At 46.5% G+C, this 17,070-nt stretch overlaps 1 protein-coding gene and 1 long non-coding RNA gene across 2 annotated transcripts in view; one reads left to right on the top strand and one right to left on the bottom strand.

The window, feature by feature from the left end:
- LOC135393815 (uncharacterized) overlaps positions 1-17,070 on the top strand; it is a 327,498-nt gene that overhangs the window by 147,874 nt on the left and 162,554 nt on the right. The gene's annotated exons all lie outside the window — the stretch shown is intronic.
- The window catches only part of LOC135393814 (cell adhesion molecule Dscam1-like), a 221,588-nt gene that overhangs the window by 144,892 nt on the left and 59,626 nt on the right, over positions 1-17,070 (bottom strand). The window contains exon 2 of the mRNA XM_064624093.1: positions 11,376-11,693. Coding sequence (XP_064480163.1) covers positions 11,376-11,693 — 318 coding nt within the window. The remainder of the gene's footprint in view (positions 1-11,375; positions 11,694-17,070) is intronic.

The following is a 17,070-nucleotide window of genomic DNA, read 5'->3' as shown; positions in this document are numbered from 1 at the left end:
AGGACGAAATATCGTCGGCTCTCTTAACGAGGATCATTCCTTAGCATATTAGTAATTCCATAGTAATCCAAGCCGAATAGGTCCCTTGGATCCACTCTACCTCGTCTTGCAAGAAACAAAGGGATTCAGCAAGCTACACTGCACTGAGCGAAAACGAGCAGCGGAATTCCCTATAAGGAATGTCGGTACAGTACTTTCCGTCTCGCGGTTCATCTAAGTGCCGCTGCTAAGGCCCGAATTTTTAAATCCTAATTTCCTTTTCCATCCCTATTTCCTATCCAAAACAGAACTTTTCGCTCAATTTCAAACAATCCTTCCATTCCGGACTCCATCGCGCAGGCACGAAATCCCTTTGGAAATCCCTTTGGAAACTTTGGATGGGTTGGCAATTGGCCAACCTACTGCTGCAATTTTCACTTTCGTCAGTACATGATCTTTGTTCTTGTTCTCTAACAAGCTCTTGTAGCCACTTATCAGCTCGAGCAGGGTCGCTGTCTTATCTGCTGTAACAGATGCTGTTCAGGTTGCCATATATGGCAGCATACGAAATGACCATAACGCTAATGCGTCAACGTTAGCACACCAAACAGTGAAAACGAAATCTTATCGGCAATCATGTCTCTCTGAAGCCATTAAGCGCCCAGCCAGCAAGCGGCAACCAAGGCTCGGATTTCTTGAAGCACTTGTATTCAACCTTCCGTTCCCGCATGTGGTACAAGATTAAACACTTCAACACTTCATGTTCAAAATCAATGGCAGTCGCTTGTCTTTTAGGGTATGGATTTGCAGTTAGACTTTGCACTCTCGCGCTGAGACGAGCTTCGGGAAGCACCCAGTTTTCCTGTGCGTTAGGAGAGATTATGCCGCGTTAAAAATAGAGGGCGGCTTTCTGAAGAAAGAAGCTTTGTCGGTTCCTGGGTAAAGGAACGACACGAAATCGGAAAATCGCATTAAAAAATTGGTCAGTGAATTGAAATGACCAGTTAAGGAGCATGCGGTTCCGTGGTGTACCCGTAACGGTGTCTTTCCCTCAAACTGCTTCCTATTGCAACGAAGCACGCTTTACAAGTACGCATTATCACGACAGTGTAGTGTAACGATGAACATACTCGTAGCAGGAGCAGGCAAGCTAGCTGGTGTTTAATTGATATTAACGTTGCCTTGAGTTTGAGGGGAAACTCAAGGCGATGTTAATATCAGTGTAGTGTAAATTATTTGCACGGGGGGTACCGATGGTTACATCTCCATACAGTATTCCATACAGTATACCAATGAATAGCTGTATGTTGTTTACAGCTCAGGCATCAGATATGAGAGATAAATTCATCGAGAGTAAAGTAAATGCAACCACAATTCTATTTCATTAGCTCACCGAGAACACGCCAGTACCGCAATCCAAAACTTGCGTAACATGAATGCGGAGGGAATTGATTGAAAGATGAGAACGGTTGTTAAGCGTAAGTGTCATGTCACTTCTCCTTGCGCGGTCCCTTTTTATCTCCCGCTTCGTCACACATCCCCCGTACAGTGAAAAACAAGCCATCATGGTGGTGTTAGTGGCAAACGGGTGGGGAGCCGTCGGAACCATTTCTGCCGTATTGTGTCCGTTGGAACAAGCGCTGAAAAATGCGCATCAGTGAAACGTGTCAACAGAACACATCTATCTTTACCGCTTTTAAACGTTACGTATTTTCGAGCGTTCTTATTTATCGTGACATGATGCCACTATGTAACGTGATTAACACTTTTAAGTGTTGTGTGGTTCATTGAACGCGTCAATGCTCACTAAAGAATAATGGATATATTCGTGTGTTTGCAGTATTTCTGCCACCTTATGAGATGTTTTTTTTATCCTTTTCAGTATCAATTTAATGATTCTTAAGAAGTCAACAACTTGCAGCCTATGTGCAGCTTGGTCGACTAGAGGCCTGTGCTGTTGGAGGCCACGGTATAGTTGTGCAAGTTGAGACGAGTTCAGTCTCTTGAGCTTTCAATAAGTAACGTGAGATTCAAATAATTTTAGAAGCCGTCCAGCTCAGAGAGAAGACAGCGGCGGAAAGCAATTTTAGAGCATGTTGATATCTGTCTTTCATCCTTTTCCTGAAAAAAAAAAAAGTTTTATCGTTCTGGTACCGCAGTGGTGAAAGGTGAGATGAGAGCAATAATGTCTCGAAGCAAGAACATGGCAGGTCCCCTAGAGTTCTTTCCCCATCCGTATACGCAAAGGCTAGGACTACCGTGTATGCCGGGGGGGGGGGGGGATATAGGTTTATTGCAAAAAAACAAAGAAAGAGACCGGTTAGACAGCCCAAATGAGGCAAAAAAAGAAGAACGAAGGAAATGCGTTCATGGTTGTCGGGTGACATATCTGTAGCACATCTATAACATATCATATGACACAGCTGTGACATATCTGTGGTGAATATATCTTTGTACCAATCTGTGACACTTTTTGAGCACGTCTATTTCAGCTTTCAGAATATCCGTCAGTCACAGGGAAGAGTTTCACACACTAAATCGTGAACGGCATAATACGATTTTTCGACGGCAAACCGGCCACCGTCACCGGTCTTCAGCTGAGCCTTTTGCGAACAATGGAAATGTCACCGATTTCCCGGCTACAGCGGTGGACAGAAATATCCGGCGAAAGGAGAAAGCGGCCGCTCGACTGCAGCCAATGGGACAGCAAATGGAAATGACGTCACGAGGCCGCTCCACGTGCGGACGCGGCGGACATTTCGGATGCCAGTATGACCAACCTGGGGAGCTGTTGTAACGCTTGCTTTGCGAATATGCCTTGACCGCAATAACTTCTGTGTGCCACTACAACGTTTCTATGTGTAGCAAAATATTTATCAGTTAATCTGAAGTCAATATTTAACACAGACTAACGAAACGCCCGCTAGGGCGCCACCTTACGCCGCAGTGGATATCTGTGCGTTTGCCCCGACGTTTCTCCGCCGAGTTGTCGTGCTCGTGCTAGAAAGTTCGCCGGTTTCCCGTCGAGCGATCGGACCTGAAGATAGTGTTATCATAAAGAATTTAAGACGACGGAAACGAAGAATAGCATGCCTTTTCGGCATTCTGCCACACCCATCTTCTATCTTCCGAACGTGATCTTCGGACGCCGGTACTAGTCTTTTCAGTGGCATTGTAACTTCATCCTTTCCTTCTTCATCATCGTCTTCTTCTTCAACTTCTGCGACATCTCTCTCTACAAGTTACGGACATTTTACGGACGTTTTACGGACGTCTTACGGACATTTTACGGACATTTTGCGTTACGGACTAACCTATACATGGCTGTCCGCGTCTGTGGAGGCTTAAAACAAGCGCTTCGATAACACACAGGATCTAATGAAAACGGAATGCTTTCCGCCTCATTCACCATCCAACGACAGGAGTTTCAAAATGAAAATAAAAAATACGGGCTTTGCTTCCAGTATGTTCGCAGAATAGGTTCCGAAGACGAAATACAGACGCAGGTGGAATTTCATTCTGTGCGTGCGTGTGTTTGTTCTTTCGCCGACATGATATATTTAAATTCGCTACACGTGCCTTCTAAGTGTGCCCTAGGAGCTTACTGCTGCTAATTTGGTTGCCTGATGGAGAAAAACATAGCTTATCCAGCATAATCCCCTCTTCAATTAAACACAGCGTGTACTAATTGGGCTGCGCTCTGATATCCATGATTCACGAGCAGTGTAAGAACGAGCGACCCCGTATTTACGGTCTTCATGAATTCTCGAGGAGTGTACCAGAGCAGCTCCTTAATTCATTCCGCTGTGTTGATTCTCCCACTGAATCGCGATGCCTGTTTAGTTAGCGTATCTTTTACTCATGCAGAGAGTTCCAATGCAACGAGATGAAAAAAAAAAGAAAAAGAATGACTGAGCGCTCCGTTGATAATAATGATGTGATAATGATAATACGAGTAAACAAAATAATAAAAAGGGGGGTGAGTAAGTCGCGACAAAGTCGTGCTGGCTTACACCTACGCAAATTTATTTAAAAACGAAAAAAATGCACACGCACACAAACGGGAGAAACGGGGAAAGAGAAAGTAAACAGAACGAAACAAATGTTGTTAGCAATCGTGTCTCGTAGTCGCCAGCATCGTTTTCGTGGCGCAACGTTAATTGATTAGATGACATTAGCTAACCTTTAAAATATTAGTTTCGGAATACTTTTAAGAACTGTACCTTCCCGCAAACACTTCCTTCGGGTGTCCCTCGAGGCACTTTACAACTTTCCATATTTTGAAGTTTAACGAGATATACTTACCTAATTAATTAATTAGACACAACAAAAAATACTGATGATTACGACACAAGACTGCAACAAAATTCAGCTGGTTTCATTGACAGCTTCGGGGGTGATATTGTAATCGATGAAGTCCTTCTGACAATCGAGAAACTAAAGTCAAAGATTAGATGTGGGACTAGTTTTATTGTATATGGTTGTGGATAAATTTTCGCCCCACTTTTGTAACATTTATTTAATTTATCGCTACGCACTAATATTTTGCCTTCGACTTGGAAAAAATCACTTATTGTACCGGTGCATAAACCTGGTGATGCTGCGGTTATTGATAATTATAGACCGGTGTCTTTTCCGCGTAACTTTTCCGAAACATTTGAAATAGTCATGTGCGAACGATTATATTATTATTTTCGTATACGTCGAAAAGGGGGAAAAAATAAAACACTGTCAAGGAGCCCGCTAAGAGGGAATCACACACGTAACATGAAAAACGGTTAGGAGCAACTAATATTTATTCGAACAAGAACTTTCGTGCAAGAGACTGCACTTCTTCAGGACTTCTTCAGGCACTTCCTGAAGAAGTGCAGTCTCTTGCACGAAAGTTCTTGTTCGAATAAATATTAGTTGCTCCTAACCGTTTTTCATGTTACGTGTATTATTTTCGTACTAAAATAGATTATGTGCAGCATGGATTTATGCGAGGGAGGTCAGTCGAGACAAATTTGCGCTCCTTCCGGAATTACTGTGCACCCGTGCTTGGCAATCGTGGTCAAGTCGATACAGTCTATTGTGACATCTCTAAGGCTTTTAGGGTCCTTATCGTGGTGTTCTCGAGAAATTGCCTGAATACGGTGTTATGAATATATATTGTGAATTGTTTAATGATTATTTAACAAACCGAACGAATGTTGTGCGACCGCTGAATTATGTGTCCTCTGAGCACCGATCACTGTCGGGAGTATACCACAGGGCTCTAATTTGTGTCCGCTCTTTTTAGTGTTTGTCAACGATTTGTCTTCTGTCATACAGCACTCTCAAGTGACGCAGTTTGCAGATGATTTTAAACTCTATCGCGCAATATCTTCGGAGGAAGATTGTATTGTGTTGCCGCGTGATATTGGATCTGTCTGGAGCTGTTGCAGGAACAACTGTTTGACACTTGATGTGAGCAAGACCAAGATTTGGACTTTGAGTAGTAGGCGGCCACTAATATGCTTTGAATATTAGGTAGGCAGTCATGTAATTGAGCAGGTAACGTCTGCCCGTGACCTGGGTGTTGTCATCGATGGCGCATTGACTTTTCGAGAACATGTGGATGCCGTCGTTTGTTCGGCGTTGAGATTTTTGTGTATAATAAGTCGCATTACCCGTGTGTTTACTTGTTTCGTACAAGAGTCATGTTCGTAGTAGATTGGGGGGGGGGCATGTTTATTAAGGAAAAGAAAGGAAAGGTCAGCCGACGAAGGTCGGCTTACTATTCCAAAATATCACAAATATCGCAAAATATCCTTAATATCACAAAAAAGGGAAGCAGGAAAGAAAAGGGGACAAAAAGAAAAGGAAAAGAAGAAAATGAAAAGGGAGAAAAGGGGAAGAAAAGACAAATAAGAAAAGGAAAAGAAGAAAAGGAAAGTAAAAGAAGAGTAGATTGGGGGATTATCTAGTGTCGCTTGGAACAGTCTAACTCAATTTCAATGTAATCGAATTGAACGTGTCCAACGTAAAGCTGTGGCCACAATTTACGACAGGTACGTCGGGAGGGCAATGTATTTGTGTGGCGACAAGCTGCACGCTGCCGCACGGTAGGACTGCGGATTGTTTCGTCAGAAGAACCCCACCTAGGGTTCTTCTGACGTGCGCCGGAAATCTCCGACACACGGTGCTGGAACCAATGTTTACCAGCACCCCCAATTTCCAAACATGGCTACATGCTAACATTGGTTCATGCTATAGGGTACATCCTGTTGTATCGCGGCTTCTGTCCATTTTCCTTTCCCTCCTTTCCTTTTCTTCCTGTTTCTTTTTGAATTACTACTTTCCGAGGAATAGAGGGAACTCCAAAAGAAGACAAATCGGGGAACATTTCCTTTAGACGCGCTTACTCAGTGACTCATAGTCCTCGAAAGCGATAGGGCAAGAGGCAGCATGAGGCTGTGAGAATTGCCATCGTAAGGACTTCCGCGCGAAGATGTGTCGGAGTGGGTTAGAGGAATACTCCGCAATCGGCAGGGTGTCTCCATTTAACGCGGTGTCGGATAGCCGGTAAGGGGCAGGAAGTGTTCGACGGCCCTATCACCGCTGGATGGTCTTCTTCTTCTTCTTCATTAACGGTTAGGGAATGTTAGCCATCCTGGGGGAGGAAAGCGCTACTTGGCGAGCATACGTGGATCCGCTAAGACAGCGGAGTCCGGTGAACCGAACCTGCGATGGACAGGGTGACGATGACCTGTCTTGGACGTGTGATGTTTGAAAGACGCGCTTCACGAAGAATAGTTGCTGATGAGCATGTCTGAAGCGGAAGGTGTGGATGAATACGGGAGCTTCTGCTTTCTGTCGAGAGAGATGTACCGAAGAAAACAATGGACACGTCGGACAAGCCGCTGCAGCCATCTGCTTCAGAACACTAATCACGCTCTCGAAATATTGTGGACCTTGAGCCTTCATAGATTGACGTGGCACCTATGTCTTTTAGAAAGCGCACCACTGCGCAAAGTGCAGGCTTTGTTGATTTGGCCGGTCCCCCAGCACCGTCTGCATGTTGAGTGGTCGATGTTCAATCGCGGAAGGTTAACCGTGGTCGGACTTCATCGCTTCATCGTCGTTACGGTCGTTACGAGCTAACGAGTGGCGGGAAATTCAAAAAGGGGGGCACGTGACACATTGCGCGTGACGTATACCGCACCGTTCTCATATCGCGCAAAGATCGCCGTGCACGTCTTTTGTCACGTGCCCAACTCGACGAGTGCCCCACCCCTCGTTAGCTCGTAACGCGTGCAAGCGATGAAGCCCCCTGGACCCCGATGTTGAACTCTTACTTAGCTAGCGTTATCGTTGTTTTTAAAGTTGGTGAGACCCTCAAGGACATGAGGCAGCACGTGAACACAAGAACGTAAGCCAGTAATAACTAAATCGACTGGATACGACGTCTTGCTTACAGATTACAGGAGTGAGCCAAGAAGTATTCGAAGGTGATAGAAGAGTTTGGTCGAAGGACGCAGGGCATTGTCGTAATGATCAGTACAGCTTTTATGTATTCCACACACCTTGGAAGGATGGAATGTACGTATTACCAGTTGGTTGGGATATATCTGTATAACTCGGAGGGCAGAGGAAATCCAGGATATGCCATCTTAAAGAGCGAAATGCCTCCGAAGACACAAGCGCCGCCTGCGAGGAGGGGACCTTTGCAAGGGGGGATCGGGCCCCCTCCAGGAAGTCTACCCAGCTGACACTCAAGATGTAGGTTTCGAGGGATATCCTAAGAGGATCGCGCCTTTCATGCGGGCGATCATGAAAACACTTCAAAAATTCGGCTCACAACACGGAATTCCCAACCCCTTTCCTGACCCCTGTGTATGAAGTGGGGTGTGTGTGGGGGGGGGGGGAAGTGCCCCCCCCCGGCAGACTGAAAGCTCCCAGCCTAAATCCGAGGAGGCGGCAAATAGAGGACAACCGAGGAAACACTCATAGAAATACCTCTATAGGAAATCTCCACTGAGGTTAGCCCCTCGTCAATAGGAAAAAGTTTAGTCTGCACTGGGTCTCTTCTATCGCAATCTCAGATACACGTACTCATGATAGTAAAACACTAATACCAGCCAAGCCCCTATTTTTCTCTGACGCGAAGGCCTTTTTTTTTTCTTCTACACTTTATCTCTTTCTGTCTTCTTCCATTCGACAACAACGCAACAACAACAACAAAAAATCATACTAGGAGGCTACTCCTTTTCATGCAAATTCTCACTCCGCCTTTCGGTACATTTCCCCCCGGGGCTGGTTATACAGATCCGTACTCGAAGCAGATCAATCTGGGCCAAGTGTAACAATGGAGGGAAACAGAAAAGTTGCCAAGTCTCCCGTACTGAGCGTCACGCTCACTCGCGTCTCTTCCATTGTGATGGAACGGGGTGTGTTTCTCGTTCGCAGTAACTGAGATTGATTTTTCCGCAAGAGTCGGGATAAAGACTTTCTAGACGACCTCCATGACCGTTCTCGTGTTCTGCACGGATAATCTGCACTGTATTGTTGCGGTGAGAATTCCGTCGAACGTTCACTAGAATTTACGTAATCACAATTAACATTTCATAGCACACGTTGGGGGCATTTATGTGCTACTTTCGATCATAAAAAAAGACTTTATCTGATGTGATTGGCGGAGAATGAAAAGGCAAGCTTAGACGGGCATTTTTCAACAAGTTATAGTTTTGTACGAGACAACAGTAGAGTGCTGTAGAGTAGTAGAAACTGCGGCAGATGTCTCAACAGCTTGTTTTTTTTTTTTTTTGTATCACTTTTTTTACTTGAAAAAGGAAGTATACTAAAAGAAATGTTTGGAAGTAATAAAGCCGAAGGGGTTTTCTTGAAAGCCGTATTTTAACATTTGATACTGCACGTGGTAGCTACATATAGCTGAGAACATGTGCGTATTGCGTATACCATAGGTATAATATTACGAGCTTTGCTTTGCGTTGTTACCTGAGAGCGAGGCCTGCAGATACTTTCTATTCAAACCCCCAGCGAAGTCATTCATGTTTCTTGTGAAACAAAACATTACTGAATGTGAATGTCCGAGTGTTATATTATTCTCACATTATGGCCATGTAACCGCATGTTCGTGGTAGAAGAAAGCGAAGTACGCAAGGGAAGCTTGTGTTCCGCCTGGTGAGTTGCTCAACAGCACATTTCAGCTCGGCTAAAGTATCGCCCGTACGGATCTTCTCGATTAGCGTACCGAGCTCGACCTACTATATTGGAAATGTCACGCCGGTTGTGGGGTCCCGCAAGAAGTGGAAGAAGACTAGGCCAAATACGCGAGAAGCAAGATGGCGATGTAGACTTCCGTAGCATTTTTATGCTGCTCAGAACAGAACTCCTCAACAGCGTAACATCGAAAGGCTTCATGGTTCAGGGTTCCGGGTTTGCCGTGTGGGAGCGCAACGACGTTAATTAACCGTACCGTCTCCTTCCACGGCGTACTAAAACCCCAACAGCATCAGTCTCGCGTATTGAGATATCGTTACAAGCTATCGTACCGTGTACCGTAGCGGTATGTTGCAAACTGGTTTACAAAACCTCACTAATGTCTCGAGGGAAACCTGAAAGAATTTCTAAAAAAGCCCGTCCCGTCCTGTGTGTGCGGTACATTCAATCAGAGTTAATTTAACTCCTGTACAACAGCAGAGCTCTTCATCGCCGAGGAAGCAAGCACTACGAACTGAATACGGTGGGAACGGTGTCAGCGACCATACCATGTTCCGTTACCGTCTTTTCGCTACATTACAGCAGCTGCTCTATTCACACATGCATCGCAGCGTCCTGAATGTTTCTTCTGGCCCCGTTTCACCGGTGTCGGATCAACAATGCCTCGTACAAGGGCCCTGTCTCTGGAAATAGAGATAGCCAAGGTACCTTGCCCCATGAGCCGGTTATCTGCATTGACTCATCCTCCAATCAGCACCCGAAGAACACCGAAACAACGATGACGTCAATGCACCCGTTTTTCGCTAAAGACTGCCTTCACGTCTTCTTCGCCAGTGGGAACGGTGTCAGCTGGCATACCATGTTTCCTTGCCGCCTTCTCGCTATGTTACAAGTGAGCGTTACCTGCTTCCGCAGTAATGATGTATGTCTTGTGCTGCTGCCCTTCCCCCACACCGGGCACAATTGTCGACGTGCTTAGAATGTATAGCCTGTCTAGCACGTTTACTCATGCAGTGTGGTGACGTGGAATTAAACCTAGGTGCTGTGACCAAAGCGCAGGAAGAACACCTGTCACGCACGCTTGACATGTTAACAAATCTTAGCAAAAACGCAGATACACTGATGACTGAGATGAAGTCATTGCAGTCCAATACAAAAAAGAGCACCGATTAAGCTATCTCAGCACTTTCCTGTAAACTAACAACCGTTGAGAGCGAGATCGCGGCCATGAAATCCACGCAGTCAACTCTCGTTGACACCCAGGCGACCTTTCCTTTCATTCGCTCTTCCTGTTCGAATACTGTTGCCCGGGTTGAGACACTTAGTGCCCGCGTTAACGACCTAGAGGATAGATCTCGCCTATCGAATGTTGTATTTTATGGCATACCCGACACCCTCAACGAGCCATGGGCAGAAAGTGAGTCAAAGGCGATAGAAACCTGTCGTGATAAACTCGGCATCACGCGCAGCCCTGTAGACTTCGAGCGTGTTCATCGCGTAGGAAAATTCAACGACACAAGCCCTCGCCCTATTATTGCAAAGTCTTTCTCTTTTAAACTGAAAGATCAAGTCGTCTCTTCTGCCTCAAAGCTTAAAGGCTCACCAATAAAAATTGCAAATTACTTTTCGGCAAGCACTCGCTGAGCTCGCCGCCGCCGCCGCCTCGTTCAATATAGAAAGTCACAGTCATGCATGTTTAAACTGCGTCATGATAGGTTACTGATTGGGAGCAGGACATTCGTCTTCGACCCTCAGCCTAACACTGTGAAAGAACTCGTATAGCTACCACGGCAAAGTTCACCTGCAACTGCGCTCTTACCGCCCCATCCAATCTTACCGTCCCAACCAGGTCCATCTCGTCCTTCCATGTCCTCTACACAGACATAATAACTATTGCACCAAAGCTAGACCACCTACGTACCTCTAACGTACCCATTACAGTATATCACGTGATCCATTTTCATCGTAGCTGATGATGCACCACATTGCTGATTCACCATGCATAAAGTTCGTTGTATGATACCTTACTACCTCACATTATCATGGCTTTGCATTTTTCTGTACTAAAAGTTATGTACATTCGCGATGCATTACACTATTGCTGTAACCCACGCCCTCATGTATATTCTCCCTCAATTTGGAGATATAGTGAAATAAATAAATAAATAAATAAACAGCAATGTCAAACTCACAGGCTCTGACGTGGACGTCCCTGCTGACGATGGTCCCTATGGAATTTGAGGCACTGCATCGGTACACGGCGGCGTGGATGTCCTGCCGGAAATCCTCGGCTCTGAAGGAGGAAAAGACGAGTGCTCCATCGGGCCGGACGTGGCGCAGGCCGGCGATGTCAGGCAGTGGACCCGATGCCCCCACACGACTCCATGTTATGACTGCGTCTGGGCGGGCATCCGCCTCGCACCGAAGGATCGACTCCGTCGAGTTGAGGAACTCCACCCGAGACGGAGGTTCGATACTGAACACGGGACCACGCCGTTCTTGTCTACCCCCTGTAATAGCATACAAAAAGAAGACAATGTTAGGACTACTGAGAAGGCCAGACACCACGATTTTTTTTTCTCATTTATGGAGAACACAACCAGGCATTGAAATGTACCTGTCGACTACGTTACTGTTCTACTTGCTACCTAACTACTGGCTACTACCACCTACATCGAGCACTTCTGTTTGAATAGAAACCCTGTAGTTAGGGCTGGGAATTCATCATACTTGTACAAACTTAACGGTACATGTACTTGCGAGTGTACATGTACTTGTACGTCCGGTTTATCCGCACGGTATGCTTCTACTGTTCCGTGTAGCTAACGTCGCTAGAAATATGATCTTACCCAGACATCCGAAGCAGAGAACCACGCAAAGAAATTCATTCTACTTTTTCACGATTGAATCCATGGAGCGTCACGCCTTTCAGTCCACCTCGTTAAAATGTTTTCGCGCTGTGTATGTAGAGCAACAGTTTCGTATTGACATCTACCTGCCATTTTCTTCAGTCTATGCCAACAACAGAAGGCGGAACAAAAAAAGCCACAAAACCTAATTCGATTTGGCATTGAGAGAAACATCAACCTCGCATTCTTTTCTACATCTTTCTTTCACAGCGTGGGCTTAGAAAAGAGCGCAGCAGAGAAACATTCGATACGTGCCAATTCTGTTTCTTTGCTGGACTTTGCCTGACTCCCTCCAGCCAGTTCTTTTCCGTCGACGTATCCTTGTGCGAGTGCCAAGCGAGGTCTCCCAATAATGCCTCGGACAAGCGAAGGCTTTTTTCGTGCCAGAGATCGATTGCGCTCCAATATATCTGTATCCTCACCGACCGATTCCCCTATGCATTAGGGGGATGCCTCGCTTCGCCGAGTCTGTGGTTCCACACTGCGAATCTCCAAAGAAGATGCCGAAAGTAAAAGAAGAACAACAAGGCAAAGGTAGAGACAGATAAGAACAAAGGCTCGAAGGAAAGCTACAAAAGGAATGCTGCGTTATTTATGTTATTTGTCACTTTTAGAAAGTGTACAGAGGTTGCCGTGCTGCATATCAGCCGCTCCGGTCGTTGAAAAGATAAGGACAACCACGAGCGGAGTGGTGGTGTTGGTGGTGATGGCGATAGGGCTTGCCGTTGTCGGCCTCACTGGATGAATGAAAGAAAAATTAACCAAATATGTGGAGAGCGTGCCACGAAGGACAAGCCAGTATCTCCACAACAGGCGCGACACTATTCATCCTTCACGGTATTCCCCACGCATTGCGCCACCAGGAGTTGCTCCATTTACGTCAAATATATCTTGGCTGGTAGATTTAAGCGATTGCCAGCGTCGAATGAGGATTGAGTTTCGACGTGAGTCTTAGGAACTTTGCTACGGCGCCCAGAATACGACAAAAATACTATTTGTACTTCTGTGGTCACGCACAAAATAACGATGCGTCAAATGAATAGTATATATCTGAAGTGCATCTGTACAGGTGATTGTGTTCCTATACGTGAGTCCTAATCGGCGACCATGAAATGCGGTTGTTGGATGTGTTCGGGAGCTTCTTAGCCAATGGCCTAACTCCAGGACTGCGCCGGTGGAGCTGATTGCGCTGTGCCCTTGCGCGTTGTAGCCTTGTGCCCTTGGCGCGTCGTCGTCGTCCACCGGCCGCCACATCACGCCCCCTCCCCCAGCCCCGATGCGGAGCGGTGTTTAGAGTTGAGGCCCGCGTCGATACCACGAAAATGAGAACGGGACCGACACGTCGGTTAGGGACGGCTGGGCACACGGCTTGTAACTGTAGTAGTGGATGCAACACCAGAATGGCGTGGGCAAGTGCGCTGTGGGCCAGACGGATCCCAGTGAAGAACGGAGTAAGGTGACAACGGCACCGCTGTACGTGAGCGTAGTTGCTGAATGAGCGTTGTCGCCACAGAAGTGCCGGGAAGGACCATCGCGAAGCTGGTGGAAGCCGGGAACGGAGCTCACTGCGGCCTCTCTGCTGCTCCCTGATAGAACAGCGATTCCGGTGCCCATTGTCTGCCAGTGGGTGGTCGGCTGCTGGCTTGCCCAAACTGAGGACCTAAGGAAAGCCCAGGTGGGAACGTTGCGCGGCCTGAGTTCCTTGACCGTTTGCGTAGGAGATGCGTGTGGAGCCGTGCGCTCGACAGAGGCGTATCGCGACCGGTAACCGGTAGTGGAGGGTGTGGCTCTGAAAGGTGCCGTTGGTGAATGCACGAGAAGGACCCTCGTGGAGCACGAGGCGGTGTGACATAGTGAATGTGACCGTGACGTGTAGAGTCTTGCACGAGGCGGGAGCGGCACGGTGAAGTCGTTCAATGAGAGAGGCGCGTCACCAATTAGCGAGTCCAACCAGCCACCAAAAGGGCAACAACAGCAGACTTCAATATTCAGAATCGCAGATGAAGACTCACTTCGATGTGTACCAGGAATTGGGACATTTGATGTATTCTATAATCTCACAGAACTGTACCCGGAGACACCAACTCCAGTCTGCCAGCAGCGTCTGCATAAAGCTGGATTCCCACATGCGTTTTCTGAACGCGTTTCGCGTTCGCGGCGCCGCGAAACGCGAGCCGCGGAGCGTTTCCAGTCGCTTTTCGAGAACCGCACCGTGCTGCAGCCTCGGAGGGCAGAAACGCGAACGCTTTTCATCCAGCCAATCGAAGCGCTCCGAGGTGTGGAGGTGTCTTCCTTTTGGCGCCGGCGGGCAACGGCGGGCCTCCCGATACCGCGCTGGGATCTTTTGTCATTTGGGCGTGTGTGTGTGTGTGTGTGTGTGTGTTTGGTGTTACCGCACGAGTAAATTCCTTGTCACCAATAGTTGTTTGGTGCCTGAGGTATCAAAGATGGGCTGGGAATTTGCGCAAACCACGGATTCGACGAAAATAAATACGACTTGTGTCTGACCGTGTGTTCGTCGTCGGTCGGTAAACATGCGTCTCGCTTCTTCTGCCGTTCTTTCTCTGCTATTGTGTCACGTCCGCCGTTCCAACGATTGATGATTCCAGCAGATATGCTTCACGATAATCATAAAATGGATTACATGCTTCACAATGTAAAGTTTGAGGAAGTGAGCTGTAAGTGTCGGTACGATCTTGACGTAGCAACAACAACGAAGCGCGTTTTCAGGATGGCGGCTCGACTATGTGTGACAGGCCCCTCACTGCGGCGCCGCGAACGCTCAGGCGGCGCCGCTTTTTGAAACGCATGTGTGAATGAGCCTTAAGTGATGAGGATACACTTGCGATGACGTTTATGAAACTGTATCATATTATATCTTTTTCACTGCTTGGTGTACTGTTTGGAGTGCACAGAACTACAGCTTCAAGCATTTTTAAAGATTCTGCTCCGATACTGGCAGCAATCTTAAAGCGTGCTCTATATATTTCTATACCAACAAAAGAAGTTGTACCTGGTTGCCTGACTAAGGTGGTGACTGGTGGTGACTGGTAACACGAATTCCAACAACTCAGGGAAAAGAGATGCCGACGCCAGGCATCGAACCTGAGTCTTCTGATTCCTGGCGTCAGCATCTCTTTTCCCCCGAGTTGTTTGAATTCGTTAATTTCTGGGCGTTTGGGAACCCATTGGGAACCCCCTTGGCTTATGTGATAAAGACATCTCAAATAGTTTTTTTCCTGGCTGGTGTATCCGATAATTTCTGTAGTAGCATCGCAGGCCGTTATGTGCTGGACAAGCAATACTACATTTCCTTTGCTCTTGATCGTGTGTTTTCCATTTACTAAATCTTGCGTGAGTGCCAAGACAGATCTCTGTCACAGCCGTGGGATGAAAGCTTCTTACGCAGGCAGATCGATTCCAGACTATGCTCGTCAAACAATTCCTTTATTCATTTCCAAATGTTACGCGCCGTTTATTCCTCGAACCTCATCCCTCTAAGATCTCTATATAGCCCCACACGGCAGATGAAAGAAGAACTCCCATAATCGAAAAAAAAAAAAAATCTCTTTCCGAAGGACTCTGTCGTTTTGTCTTCCTTTTCTTGGCGCTTCATGGAATTGATTTTGCACATCCTTGTGCCGACAGCACATATTCGACATATTGATCTGTGAAGTTTATGTGCAAAGTATATTGTGTTCGGGATATCCAATATACGAGAACAGGAACACTAAGGTCGTGTAGGGCTTGGGAGATTTTACGGGGCACCACATTTGAAACCTCGAACATATAAAGTGTCATATTTTTCATTGATTGATTGACTGATTGAGTGGGCGAGTAGGTTGGTGGGTGGGTGAGTGAGTGAGTGAAGCTGATTTATTCAACTGGGTTTCCTTAACGTGCAAACTCAACGGACCTAGTAGGAGGATCCATCTGTTTTGGCAGTTAAAGTGAGCCAGAAAGGACGGCTAGCTATTCCTTAGTAAATAAGTAGGACTCATTTTAGTACCACTGAATAACGGAGTAGTGGGTCCATCACCTGCAGTTGGTTTGTACCGTTCACTGTTTTACTTATTTCATAATTGGGGTATTTAGAAGATTGCGTTTGTTTTTCGCAGTGAGTGCCACCCTAATCAGCTCATCCTTCACCACTCGTATCAAGAAGGTGTAGATACAGAAGCTTCAAACAAACATGATGTACCCAATGATATGAAAGTGTCTGAGATTCGGTGGGGTATGCTCGATTGAACAAACCGCAGGGAGTAAAAAGAAATCTACAAGAAATACAAGAAACGACGTTTATGCGTGTGATGCAATCAGTCTGACAAATTTTCAAAGTGCTACTGAAAAGGCCGTCACACACACACACAAAAAAAAGGAAGAAGAAAGATATGGTAAAAATGCTAAATACACGGCGACAAACACGGCTCAGTCTATAAATTACTACGTGGGTACTTTTCGTTACGGGAACAGCCTCGGGACGAGATCCGCCGGATATTTCGAACAGAGACTGTTCTTCTTCTGAGCACGAGAGAGAGAGAAATACATGATGACGATGATATGGGGATGACTTCCGCTCATTGAGCAGAATGTTCTGAGCACGACACTCATCATTGGCACGGTATCTAAAGGGAGAGGGATGACGTCTTAAAGCGTTAATGGGTATTATAGGCCAACAGCATCAGGTGATGGGGAAGATCAAACTGGGCTCTTGCGAGTGAGGGTGAACAACCCGCTTTCTTTTTTTTTTTTTACTCCGTGTTAGCGCCGCGAAGCAACTGTGGCTATGAGCACCGTACGGATGTGGACAGATGGAGAGAGGACAGGAAGAAGGAGTGGGGGACAGGGGGGGTTAGTATGAGTCCTGGGCCGACTTCAGGGGTGGGAAGGAAATATATTTATATTAGACGAAAAGGGAAAACAAAAACTGGGGAAAGGTCAGCCAAACGGGATGTCGGCTTGCTATTCCGCAACACAA

Source organism: Ornithodoros turicata, chromosome 5 (genome assembly GCF_037126465.1).
Source record: "Ornithodoros turicata isolate Travis chromosome 5, ASM3712646v1, whole genome shotgun sequence".
Lineage (NCBI taxonomy): Eukaryota > Metazoa > Arthropoda > Arachnida > Ixodida > Argasidae > Ornithodoros > Ornithodoros turicata.
This window is presented reverse-complemented; position numbering and strand designations above follow the sequence as displayed.